The 14,653-nt window shown below is 34.2% G+C and overlaps 1 protein-coding gene across 1 annotated transcript; it reads right to left on the reverse strand.

Moving 5' to 3' along the window:
- Positions 1-2,704: 2,704 nt before the first annotated feature.
- LOC111900607 (ATP-dependent Clp protease adapter protein CLPS1, chloroplastic) lies at positions 2,705-3,358 on the reverse strand. The gene is made up of 4 exons (XM_052766414.1): positions 3,264-3,358; positions 3,064-3,184; positions 2,818-2,976; positions 2,705-2,725 (listed from the first exon to the last, which is right to left on the reverse strand). Exons 1-4 carry the CDS (start codon positions 3,356-3,358, stop codon positions 2,705-2,707), a joined length of 396 nt encoding a protein of 131 aa, XP_052622374.1.
- Positions 3,359-14,653: the final 11,295 nt, after the last annotated feature.

A 14,653-nucleotide genomic window follows, 5' to 3' on the forward strand; every position in this document is an offset into this window, starting at 1 on the left:
CATGTGTTTTCAGTTGATTGTAGAGATCATTCAATTTAGTTGTATCAAAACTCTGTTGATTCTTAATCATCATGCTCACACTTCGCCATTCCTTGCGAAGACCCATAATGAAAGTTAAATTGAACTCCATGAGAGACCTAGTGATTCCATACCTATTACAGCGAAACATAAGCTCATTCAGAGGATCATAGTAATTTTCAAGAGTTTCTGCATCCTTTTGTCTAAATTCCTTCAGTTCAACTAGACATTGCTTCACAGAGTTGATCTTCGTCTTTTCGCTACCTTGATACTTCTCTTTTAGAGTGTTCTAGATCTCCTTGGTTGTTTTACAACTACGACTGTAATTGTAAACCACAGGAGGTAGAGCACCTCTTAGTTCCCTCATGCACCTCTTTTCATTAATCTTCAGTCGTTTTTGTTGATCAGCAACTTCAGCAGATGCAGTAAATAGTCCAATTGGTTGAACATTAGCAGGAGCTTGCACTGTTCCATCGATACAATTCCAAAGTTCTTCATCAATTCCATTTAAGTAATCTTCCATTCTATCAGCCCACTGATCATAGTATTCTGGAATTAACATCGGAATTTTGGTTGAGGAACCAAGCAAGTGAGAGAAGGAAGTCATTGTATTCATGTTGAAATTCGCCATTGATGAACACATAAATTTTCAGAAAGCTTGAAAAACTTGACGAAATAGAGAATTTGATCAATTGAATTGATCACAAATCACTAATCGATTACTCGACTTAACAATTCAAATACAGAATCAATTCAAATCTAAAGATCAAATGTGATTTTCAAAACCAAAATGCGCGGAAAATTTTGAGTAAAGTTGCAACTCAAAAAGCAAATGATTCTAACACGAAAATCAGATCGAAGCAGTTTGAATCCTGCTCTGATACCAATTGATGATAATTGTTATCGAGATTTGAGAAAGCAAAGTTTGATTTGAGTAATTGAAGATTTAGAACACGAAGAGTAAATATTAATCAGATCTCATATTGATAAAAACTGATTACAACATAAGCAGAAAAGAGATATCAGTTACGAAAAGTCTCTCTCTACTTCTAACCTCAGTCCCTATTTATAGGGAACATGAGTGTACAAAAAATATACTAAGTCTAGACATTTCACTTCGCATAAAAATGACTTAGTAAAATAACAATAAAATGCGAAACTATACAAAACACTATAGTCGACTTTTGCAATTTTACATCTACATATTATTGCATTGTATTTGAAAAGTTTGGTTGCTATTTTAAAGTATAATCTCCCATTTCTTCTTAGTTTATCTCTTCATTATTTATTACAGTTTTAATTGATTCCTTTTCTGATTTTCTATAGGTGGGTTGGATAAAAGCATCATGTTGATCGATTTCATCATGTTGATCACCAAAACTAATTGCAAGTAGGTGCATATTCATTGTAAGTATTGACTATTAACATATATTCTTAATTGTATTTCGAAAATTGAAATTCGGTTTATGTTATAAAGTTTCTTTACAATGACATGTATAGAAACCAACATTATTTTTTTTTTGAAAAAATCCATTGTTTTGCTCCAAAATAGTATCCAACTTCAATTTCTTAATTTATTTAACATCATACTTTAAAAGTTGGTTGCTAATTTAATGTTCTTATTAGTTGCAATTTGACAGATGATTCCTTTTTTAATATTTTATAAACCATTACATGTATTGAAACCAACTGTAATTTCTAAAATATCCATAATTGCACTATAAAATAAGTACCAACTTCATTTTCTTTGTTTATTATAGAATCCTACTTTGAAAGTTGGTTGTTATTCTAAAGTACCAAGACGATATTCCTTAATCACTACTAGAAAAACAGCCTTTTACGACGCTCATTGCGCGTCGTAAAAGGCTCAGACGACGCGCAAATGCGCGTCAAGGAAGGCCCTGTCATAAAGAGAGACGACACGCTTTTGCGCGTCGTCTATAGACGACGCACTTTTACGATGCTCATTTACGACGCGCGTTTACGGCATGCAATGCGTATCAAGGAAGGCCCTGTCATAAAGGAAGACGACACGCGTTCGCGTGTCGTAACCTTACGACGCGCGTGTTAATGACACGCAATGCGTATCAAGAAAGCCCCTGTCAAGAAAGGCCCTGTCATAGATGCTGCCCGGGCCACCATAGCTGCCCGAACTTTTCGAGTTCAAACTTCCATTTGTTTGCTTCATCTCTGCTAACCTCTTTCTGCTTCAAGAACACAAAAGAAAATGAAACGAGAATATCACATGAAATTTAATACCCTCATAAAATGATATTAGGATTAAGGGAGTTGAAGGTACTTGTATTCTTCGAGGAAACAACTATCATCAAGATCATCTTCTAAATCTTTGAGTTCTTCTGTCTTGTTATCGATCCGAGATTTGGTTTTAGGTTTGGAATCTTCGTCTTCTGCAGGAGTGAAGGGATCGGGTTTGAAGGCAGAGGGTTTGGGAGGTAAGTTCCTGAGTTTTCTTTGAATATCATCCCATTGAGTTGATACTCCTTCAACATCTTTGTAGACAAAGTGAAGATCAGCTTTATCACTTGGCTCCCAAGATCTCTACATGCATAAGGAATAATGGGTATTAAGACTTAAGAGATTACATAATAAAAGTTATAGAATCTGAATTACAATATAGATCATACCTTCATATATCTTTCCTGCCCATCAAAAGCCATTTGTAGTTTCAGGTGACTTCTGGTAGAAGCTAGGATTTAAAAAAAGCAATTAAGTTAGCTTTATCAAATTTAATACATGAATTTGGTAACTTTTAAAGGAAATTGATAAAATAGTAAGAACATGTGTCTCCAAAGAGCTGAAACCTCCTTCAGAATCAAGAATGTTGATTAGCCCTTCCAATCCTCCCATGATTGACTCAATGAGCGACTCAACATATAAAACTGCATCTCGACCAATTCTAGTTAACTGTATCAACCAATCAATATTCAGTAAATTTCCCTTCAAAAGATAAAATAAAATTTACATATAAAATTTAGAGTAAGTTACAATTTAGAGTGGTGTCCAGGTCAAGAGCATGATATTAACTGCATTGTCAACTGTCATTCCAGGTATAACCTTCATCAACACTTGCACAACATATTCCCTCTTGTTGTAGTTGTCATTGTTTAGCATCACTCTATATGGTGGTGTCATTTTCCTTGATTTCCTAAAAAAACAAAAAAAAGGTAAATCGACCTAATCTTTTACTATATGCATTTCAAACTTCATTAAAAGTGATACAATACCTCAAGTCAAACTCAGACTCTCTTCCAGGAGTTGTTTTCTCTATTACTGGCTTATCTAACACCCCAACACCCTTTTCCAGCCTTGGAGGCGCCATTGTCATAACTGTGATCCATTTTGTGCTTTGTTTATGAAGCAGGTATTTGTCCCCTGTGTATGGTAGAGTAATCCGTTTATGACAATTATTTCTTAGAGCAAAGTAACAATTCTGATAACAAATAGAAATGTTCAGATGTATGTGAAGTAAAAAAGAATGATTCTTGGTTAAGATTCAGCATGCTAGGTGTATTCAGTAAAAACCGGACGCGGACCGCTGAAGATGACGAGTAGGATAAACCATACCCTCTCACAGCTGTAAAAACAGTGTGTAAATATTTAAACCCGAGCCTTAAGGGTAAAAAGGTAATTAAACATTTTATACCCTCACCTACAATGTATTTGTGGGATCATTTGCATTCTACACGTGTTGACAAGTCATACTTGTTAATTAATATTATATATATGTGTATATATATATATATATATATATATATATATATATATATATATATATATAGAAAAAACAATAATTTATGAAGTGATATCTGCCCCCACCTATTCACAGAAGCTCTCTCTTTGCGTCATAAAAGTCACATGGCCTGCCATAATATGGTCTTTTGCACCCATCCTCACAAAGATACGATCAACGGGGAGACATCTTAAAGATTTGCGCAGGCACATCTGCCCCCACCTGGAACATCCATCCATAACTAACTGTATGAATATTGAAAATAATACCTAATTGTATGAACATCCATCCATAACTAACTGGAGATCCTGTTTCAATATCAATTGCAAGAATAGAACAATCTGGAGAACCAGTGAGGATCACTGATGACAAAAACACACATTCAAAATCAAGTTTAAAGAAACAGCAACTATGTTGCTACTGAGGGTAAAAAGTAAATTACATGGTTCAAGAGTATATAAAGTATAAACAATGTTGGTTCATTACCAAGTCCTTCATTGATAAATCTAACAGCTCTACAAGATTCACTGTGTGCACGAACTTTCAACACCCTGAAATGATAGTTTTTAGAGAAATCACATTATAAGAACGGTTATTAATGACGAAATTACCCCTAAAAAATGTTATCTAACAAAATGAGAGTCAACTACCTCATGGTGAGCAGATTCTTCAAGTGTATCCTTCCTGAAAGATGAAAGCCTGGAAGAAGCTGTAGCAGCAGTAGTTGCAGCTGCAAGCACATCCTGGGCTTCCTTGTGCCTTCTCTCTTTTCTCCCCTGTTTCTTGACTTCTCTAAGCTCAGAAAGATATTGGCTCACCAACACAGCATCCCGGTTTCATTTTCTTAGTGTCTCAATCTCTTCTAGAAGAACCTTGATCACCTTTGAAATCAAATCATCTAAAACAATAAATAAAAAAAACATCACAAAGTAAAACATCCAACCTTCTTATTTTGATACTTAGTAAGTTGCAATGATTAAATTTTCAAACTTACATGGTATCAAGGATGTCATTCATAGGATTTAAACAATCATGGTTCCCAAGATTGGAATTCACCCTGGTATCACACTTAGATTCTATAGCCTCAGTTTGAGGGAAATTCTAGGCATGTTGATTTTCATCCAACTAATTACTACCTCTTCATGTTTTCCTTATTAGCAATGTATTTGATGAAAAAAATGATGTAAATATTGGCTAACAATAAGATGATTTACCATGGAATGAAAAGCCAAACATGGCATCGACTAGAATGTTGAAGTCCTCTGATAAGTTCATAGGAAGATCATCCACTGATAGGAAAGGAATACCTAATGATTCTAGCTGGAAAGATACCAAACAACACAGTGGGGGTGGGGGGAAAATCATAATTTTTTTTCATCTTCTCAAGTTCAATTCATTACATAGGCTTGTAATGTCTGGAACTATACCTCCTCCATGTCCATAATTTTGGTAGCTCCTTGTAATCCCATCACCAACAAGATCATTGAGTAACTGTGCAAGATCTTTAGCTCCACCATGTTACAGTAACTTTTATCTAATAGCAATACCAGCCTCTAATGACAATGGATCCTCCTTGCATACTCTTTGCCATATGGTTGATGCAAAACACTTTGCATACAAGTAGATATAATAACCTATAATACAATACAATACATTTGGTTATTCATGTGATGTTAATACTTAGTTGCACATCAAAAGCTTAGTAATTTACCATTTTGATGATCAAGTTAAATCTAACAGAAAGCTTAACTACAATGAATTTAAAAGAAAAAAGAAAAACAACGCTCCAAGGCTGTCAATATGAAAGCCATATCCACTTCTTTTTCTTGGGTTATCATAAGAAAATTAGCTTTTTGCAATCTCTTTTGTATCTTATGCCACTTGTCATTCGGTAACTTCACTTTGCTTTTATGTGTTCTTTTATTTTCACCCATCCTCCCTATGGTTCAGGTTGATATGTATGTAAAAATAAATGGTCGGTACTCTATATGGATGGGGCTCTTATAAAGCTTAAGAATAGGTCAAAAATAAGAATAAATGTGAAAACTCCTTTGCAGATGACTTGTTGGTAGAAAAGTTTCTGATTTAGAAATTATACCAGTAACTAACATGGCAATTTGATGACTACCATGTTTTACCGAACTTTGCCCATCAACCATGATTTCCACCATCTGCAATACATGAAACCTATTATCAAAAACAAAGATGTAACAAGGAAGAAATATAGGATTTATGGCATATTCATGTTACTTTATGGAACAGTAACCAAATATCAACTCAAAATTAAGGGTATGTATAGATATGAGTATCAAATTTTACCAATCTTAAAATATCAAGATCCTTGATGTATTTTTGAAGTACTAAGTGCTAACAATCTAGACCCTTATTATAAAAATAATACCTCAAAAAGATTATAGAAAAAAATTTCAAGGTAACGGTACCTGTATAAGAGAGATTGACCACAATTTCGTTGTTACTATCTTGAAACCCTAAAGGAATTTCATGTCAAAGTCAAATCCTTACAGGTTAAATTCAGTTGCAACCAGCCAGAAATTAATGATGATGAACCAACAAACCTACCAAATTTTTTTCTTCGTATCTTCACATAATCAATCATTTGTATCATCTTCAAGTTGTTTGTAGTTCACCCTGTCACCAGTTTCTTCATTTTACACATCTTTTCTTCAACGAAATCTTTTGATGTTCAGTCTGACATAAAAACAAACGGTTGGTGTGCACGATAAGTGTTTGGATACCGTAGAGAAAATCCTTAATTAGGGGATTTTCACCTTTTTTTAAAACAAATAGTAAAATAGAGAGAATGATAATAGAGATAATGATACAAACTAAGTACACAGATGTAAAATTTCTAGTAAATTCAAAAGATATTCATTAAGTTCTTACTTTTTGCGAAGCAACCCCTGTTCTTGAAACCTTCATAGCCATGCCACTTTCCCCATTTTGTTAAATTTTTCTCTGGTTAAATGTACAAAAAAAAAACGATAGTTAAGCAAACAGAACGAGATCTGCAGTGGTGTAGCTAGAAAAAAAAAACATACATTTTGTGGATTTAACAACCACATCTTCAAGAACGATGAAGGAGAAGATATGTTGGTGGTGAAAAGACGGTGGTGGAATACAACAGCTAGAGAGAGAAAAATAGGAGGTGTGCGTTGAAGGTGTTGCTTCGGTATGCTAGCGGTAGAGACAGAGGTGCGATGAGTGATTTGAGGTGTACATGCGTGAGGCCCGACGGTTGTGAATGTTTGATGGCTGTGTAGGGTTAGAGAGAATAAGGGAGATCGAGAATCGGTCTTAGTCAATCGTAAAAACTAAATAGAAAAATAGGGTTAAAGGAGGTTGAAGTTGAAGTAAGAAATGACTAGTACTAGGGTTTACTGTGGAGCTTTAGTTATCGGATCCAAGTGTATGGCGGCTCCATCATCGAAGGATTTGGGAGGAAGAAGTAAACATGAAAGATTGCCTGATGCTAATATCATTCATACAACTTCTTGATGCTTTCGCCTCCTTCTTTGATCTCTAGATCTCTTGACGTCATTGATAAGATGAAGGAATATCATAGGTGTTCGATTATATTAAATGTGCTAGCCTAAAGCGGGGTTTTTAATTTTTTAGGGTTTCATTTCCCCTTGAATGCGCGTTCTATTAAAATTTACAAAGTGATATCGTTAGACGACACACATTTTATCATAGGTGCCCTCCGTGTTTTTTTTTAGACGCTAATTTTAGGGCACGCGGAAATGCGTATCCTAAATCCTTTAAATTTTGCCAGAGATGACATTATTTTTTGGACACACACAGTTGCGTATCATAAATCACCGGGTGTCATGGTTTGCGCGTCGTAAAAGGCTGTTTTTCTAGTAGTGAATTTATGTTAGTCAACATCTTTTATTATTTCACGCATAGAACCTTTGTGAACTTTTTAATAGAAAAAATCAAGTTGATGGATGAATAGGGTTTGTATTATGTTGTTAATGCAGTGGAAATATGGAAAAAGAATCTTGTGCTTGCAGCCATGAAATGCATGCTTAATCCAGGAGGGCATGATCATTTAAATTTGTTTGTGTAGATGTATTCATATGTTATCTTTCTTTTGTTAAAAGATAAATGTATTAGTATGTTATCGATGTTTTCTTTTGGTTTAGTATCTATTGGTTAAGCTTTTGATTTTTGTTAGTCTAAACTTCAATTTTGCAAAATGTTATCAATTTCTGTAAATTAAGTATAGTAATTATGCAATATGTGATGGGTTTTAGGTAAAACAAATAAACTAGAAAAACAATTCCTAAGTTCACATGCAACCTACTTTGGATCTATGTTTTATCTATTGAACATACGACTTTGAATTGCAAAACAAGAACCCTAGAGGAGAGAGGCTAATATCAAAATTAACAAACTAGGGTTTAGTAATTACATACCTTTCAATTGTTATAGTAAACAATTGATAATGCCCTTGATCTTGATTTTGATCTTCTTGGAAGCTTAGCACCACAAGTGTAATGCCTCTAATGGAATCACACCTAAACTAGCAAGAAGGAAAGTAGAAGGAGAGAGAGGGAGTATGCAATTTTCGGCCCTAAGGGTTTCTTCCAAAGAAAGAGTGACCAAAATGTGAACCAGGAGGCTCCTTATATAGTTGAGGGATCTAGGGTTTAGGAAAAACCCTAATGCTCATTGCTTAGGGCCTAAGCAAAGCCAAAGGCCTTATCCAAGCCCCCTTGGACGAAATCCTTAGGGTTTCCCCTATAGATTTTGTCCACCTCCTTCCAAGGAGGTTCTGGAGCCTTCCACTCAACTATTAGATAATTGCAAACTAGTCCCTGCACTTTATAATTAATTCTTTTAACCCCAAAATTAATTCTGATTAATTCCTGGCTAACAATTAATTAAACAAAATAATTTCTTATTAATATATTAATCTTTTAACATATTAATAAATTCATTTATATTAATTTATTAATCTTATAATAAATTAATATCTCTCCTTTCATAATTTCCTTATCCGGTTGCTAGGTTTGAGGGCAACCCAAAAGGACTGTGCTGCTATCAATTCAAGTACATACCAATTATAGTTATAGGCTTAGACACCTAATCCAACAGTCTCCCACTTGGATAAGTCTGTAACTATAATTGCTAGTATGCCTTCTAAATTTGACCAGCAAATTGTAGCTTCCAAAAAGCTGCTGCCGAACTCTGACCCAGTCAGTTACGAGTCCTAAGATAAGTGATCATATAATCCTTCGTTCTGCAAGATATCCCCAGACATAAGACATGGAATACAATCAATCTCTTTTTCCAGAATCTATGTTTCCCGATTTCTGATTTGTGATGATATAGGACTTCTAATCGAACACATCAATTCAGTCCTGGCTGGGCCCAGCGCATAAGTCAACACCAAATCATCGAGGGGCCCACAGATATCGATTTTCCCGTTAGGGCAAAAGGAACGAATAAACATTGACTCATATGCTTGTATCTTTTACTCATCAAACCATACATGACAATATGTTTTATAACACCAAGTTACTGATGCGTTTTCATATCACCAATGTATAGCCGACTTGCAAATTACAACTCATATATCTCTATTTCAAGATCATAGATATTATCGTCTCAGTATTACTCGTGATGAATTCCATGAAGTAATACTCTGAGCGTGGGTTTATCCAATACTCAAATCTCAATTTCTGAGTACTCATGAACGTTGCAGCAAATCTATTGCCATGTCTATCCTTAGACAATCTACAATCCAGTTCATGACAGTCTTGATTCACTACTTATTTCCAAAAGTACGAGCGACTGTGGAGTTTGAATAATCTTATTATTCGGGAAGTCAAAACATGTAAAGTGAAACGCAATAATAATATTAATCCTATATGGCCCCAAAGCTTTTGAGTGTAAATAAAAACACTTTTATTTAAACACCATATTGATTACTCATTATTCATTGCTTATAGTTTCAGAAAATCAACTTATTACTTGAATTATAACCACAATTGTCCCATGCTCCAAGCATGCACACTTTGGTTTCCTATGGTCCATACTTTGTGAAATAAATCAATTGAAAAACCTTTCCAATGATGCTCATTTCACAATTCCCAATCCCTATTATTAGTGTTAGAACACAAGGTTCTTGCAACTACTAGAATATGCTAGATTCTAACATTTTATGCAACGATCCTTTCGCAAAGTCATAGCACAAAAGTCACCAAGACTTTGGCCAATGAAATTACAAAGTACTCTATCGGAAATTGTTACAAGATAATTCCATAGACGTGAAGTCTCACATTCAAAGTACATTCCTTTGAATATCCTTCTTGCATAAAAGTTTCTAATCTAGACACAGACTCTCGACATCCAACTCCCAATATGGAGACATTTCCATATTTTCCATATGACAGCTTATTCTTAATAGAATCTTATCTATTCATAATAATGTCAATATAGCCCATTCAGTACTATACTTCTACCTACTCACAAACGACAAATCCTCAGTGAACCTCAGATTTTCCTTTGATAGTTGTTTAATTATTTTAGTCAAAACCGATTCTAGTTCCTTTTTCCCTCTTAATGCCCTAGGCATTTGGAAAATTTTAGAATGGTAAAATATTACAGCATATGCAATCGATCCTATACCCGAAGCGTATTGGACATGATGCATAATGTCTCACATAAAGAAGTGATACTTTATCATCCTTCTGCCATAATATTTTATGTGTCCTGTTCCCACAATTCGATCTATGAAGAGGGATGTCGTGATCATAATCGAATTTGAGAATGCACTATATATCCTTGACTAAATTTATTAACATTTCTCGATCTAAGCTTTAGAATTTTGAAATGAAGTATAATATTCTCTCCCTTAATTATAGCAAAACAACTTTTCAAACATTACAACTTTGCAAAGTGAATCTTTTTTTTCTATAATTAATATTGCTAACTCGCAATACTTTACCATAATAATCATGCTCCCACTAACATGATGATTATTTTCTTACCAGCATCACACTTATGCTCCCACTAGCTTTGACATGTATTCAGAAAACAATTAAACTTCCAGAGAACAATGCTCATTGAATTCCTTAAGTTCATATTTCTAATACCTAATGCTTTGATAAGCCTTTATCAAAGCTTCTTAAAATCATACACCTTTGCCTTAGAAAGCTCATATGTGTGTCTAGAAAAATTCAGAACTTATGTCACTAAGTTCCAAATGTTCAGACTAATTGTCAAATCTCATAATTCGAACTATGGAAAGGGATGTCGTAACCATAATCGAATTTGAGAAAACAATTTCCACAATTGTTATCTTCTTAAAATCTCTCTTAGTGAAAGCATTTCCTCACAATCATTTTCATGAAGGAGGTAATCTTATGACACTTAGATTTTGTGGTGTATAAGTTCCTATCCATGTGATTGTCAAAACCAAAGTTTGTGACAAATCCAAACTCATATGGACTGAACTTTCTCAATCTCGATTTCTTGCCTCATGGTAACACGAGTGCCCACCATGTCTTCCAAGTGGTTTATCAACTCATCCTTACTTATCAATGTACTTTCCATTGATCAAGGTGCTATGTCTTTATGCATTCACATGAGAACTCATAGAACTCACTTGCATAATTAATTCAATTGGAATGGCATAGAAAAGGAGTATGTCATCCACGATAGGCTATAAACCTCAAGTCGTGTGCTAGTGATGATCGATAAGGTTTATTCTTGATTAGTTCTTGAAACCTTTTTCAAGATCATTAAAACTCCCACTGACCTCTTGACATATACGATTCTCTTGTCAGGAAACTTTCCTTGACGAAACAAATATTCAAGAGTTAGTGTGGTTCTTATCAAGACAAAACACTTCACAAAATTTGTCCTAGTTGGTCTTTGTCTTATCCAAGACATCACAACTTACAAATTTTAAATGTGCAAGAATAAGAAAACTTTTCCAAATTCCACATTTGATGAGTGTTATAAACCTTCTTGAGACTTGTCACTCAATTCACAATCTTGGAGTATAACTCTAAGACTTGATGTTGGAACGAAGTATGATTGACTTCTTGATTTTAACCATTTCCACAATTCTCGATTCCTCTTCTTAGACATGCAAATGTACTAAGACTTACTTAGAGGATCAATTGAGATATGGTTCCTAATCATTAAGACTTATCATAAAACACAATAAAAGTTACTCTCCCTTCTTCTTAGAATAGAGATACTTTTATCTTTCTGCCTACTTGATTCTTCTTATTCGTTCTGCCATTGATTGAAATTATTTCAATCAACTCAGAATTATATTTAATCTTATAAGCATAACCATATTCACTAAACTTTAGTAAATCATGACGAATATCTTTATCACTCTCGTGGTGAACTTGATCAATGTACAACCTAGTGTACTTGATCTCCTAGTCCTTCTCTTGACACTTTGTCAAAGAATTAGTCTAATTTCCAAATATAAAGTTTCTCATTCATCACGCAATCAAGTTGCATGACTCCAAGTTTCTGTCCAATTGAAGCTTGGGCGATGAGAATCTTTCCTCATTTGGCAAATTCTCAACATTTCCACAAATGACATAATTAAGAATCAAATCCATTATTGATAACAATACATCAATTTTTCATAACGACTTCATTGCAAGGATATATAAAATTATTCAAACCAAAAATTTTATTTTATTCATAAAAGCAGCGGAAAACTTGTCCTTACAATGCAAAATCAACTGAAAAACTATGTATTTATTCCTAACAAATCTATCATAACTTTCTAAGCTCAAAATCTGATCTTCGAATCCATGCGACGGTGATCTATTTCTTCGTGATCAGACTCATCTTGCTTTTCCATCAAGCTTCCTCTCTTTTCTCTCATCCTGCAAAACATTCAAATGTAATCTTATCACATTATGTATTAAGAATCAATGAATAGGAACTTGATGGAGTTAGATAGTGGATTTTATACCCAAGGAGGAGTCATAACACTAGACTCTCCCATTTCTTAGATCTCTCAGGTAGATAGGGCAGCTTCGTCTCCAATGCCCCTTCTCTTGGCAATAAAAGCAAATGGACTCTTTTGGAATGACACAAGGAACAATCTCAGAGTTTACCTTTTCTGGATCTCCAATGTCATCATTTTCAATGTCCCTTGAAGTTTGGGAGTTTGATTCACCAGACAAATTTGCTTGATCAGCACGCCAAATCATTGCTGATTCAACAGCTATAAGCAAATAGGTGAGATCAATGAGGGTCACGTCGTGATCCATCATATAATACTCTCTAACGAACTCACTATATGATTCAGGAAGTGATTGAAGAACCCAGTCAACAGCCAACTCACTTGAAATCTCGACACCAAACATGTTTAACCTATCAATGTGTGACTTCATCTCTAAGACGTGTGCACACACAGGTTTCCCATCTTCTTGTTTACTTGCCAAAAGGGCTTGAGTGAGCTTGAACTTTTCAAGCCTTCGAACTTGTAGGTTTGGGAGAACAACGGGAGGAGGTGGAGGAAGTGGAATCAAGTTAGTCCACATGGTAGGGATTGATCTTTCACCTTCATAGTGGAACAGACTTTGAGCAGGAATACTTTTTCCTTTAGATTCGGGAAGACCATGGTTAGATTCAAACATCTACAAAACGGGAGAAAATTCAAGTTAGTTAATAAGAATCCTTGATGTAACACCCAAATGAAACATCGAGGCTAGGATCCAACACAACATTCCACAAATTGGAAGAGGGATGTCGTAATCCAATTTGCAGAATATTTGAAGGTAGGTAAATGACGATTTACCAATTTCCACCATGAAAAACAAAAAAAAAAGTTAAGTTTTAAATGTATTGGAAACTCCTAGATCCTTTGAGATACATTGAAACTATTCAATAGCATGTTTTAATCTCGGATTATGCTCTTCTATTTGTGACTGGGATGCCGAGGATCACAAACAAGATGTGAATAACCATGCAAATGTGCTTGGTAACCTCATTGTCTTTATCATTAACTATTGATGTGCCGGTAAACCACACACGCTCCATCAAAATGACAATTATGAGATACCCATTACTACTCTTTATTAGTGCCTTTTAGTGTGCCAGTTAACCACACACGCTCCACCAACGACCAATAAAGCATAATGTGCAATTTCATGGATTAGCATACTTTTCACATTTCTCCTAAAGTAACTAGAGTTGGGATTTTGTAAAATAATGTTCTAGTACTTTCTTTAATAACATTATACTTTTAATGAGATGTAGTTGTCCTATCAAATCTGTTCTGCTAACGACCCTCCACTAATCAAGGAATCGGTGGGTGAGAGTGGACACCCATTCAACTACCATTTTATAGGCAGTTTCCTTATACCGCCCTTATAGATTAGCTTTGTGAATGAGGCATACTAGCGATTTGACTGATCATATTCTTATACATATATAATATTTAACTTTTAATTATAATATACATATAAGGTGTGTTTTAAAACATTTTAAAACTCCAAGGGTTTATATAAATTTTTCGAAATTTAAACTATTAAATTTTAAATTTAAGTAAACCAATTAATTAGATTTAATATTTATCTATTAATTAACTTTTAATTAATTTATTAAATCTTTTAAGGATTGTCTAATTAAATTAAACAATTAACTTAATCCTAATCCATATCCCTTCTAGATTTCAAAAATATGGAGATAGGATAATTTCCTTAATTTTCTCAACCAAATAACTAGATTTAATATTTGTCTATTAATTAACTTTTAATTAATTAATTAAATCTAGTAAGGATTATCTAATTAAATCAAACACTTAATTTAATCTTAATCCATATCCCTTATAGATTTCGAAAATATGGGGATAGGATAATTTCCTTATTTATC

Source organism: Lactuca sativa, chromosome 8, assembly GCF_002870075.4.
Source record: "Lactuca sativa cultivar Salinas chromosome 8, Lsat_Salinas_v11, whole genome shotgun sequence".
Lineage (NCBI taxonomy): Eukaryota > Viridiplantae > Streptophyta > Magnoliopsida > Asterales > Asteraceae > Lactuca > Lactuca sativa.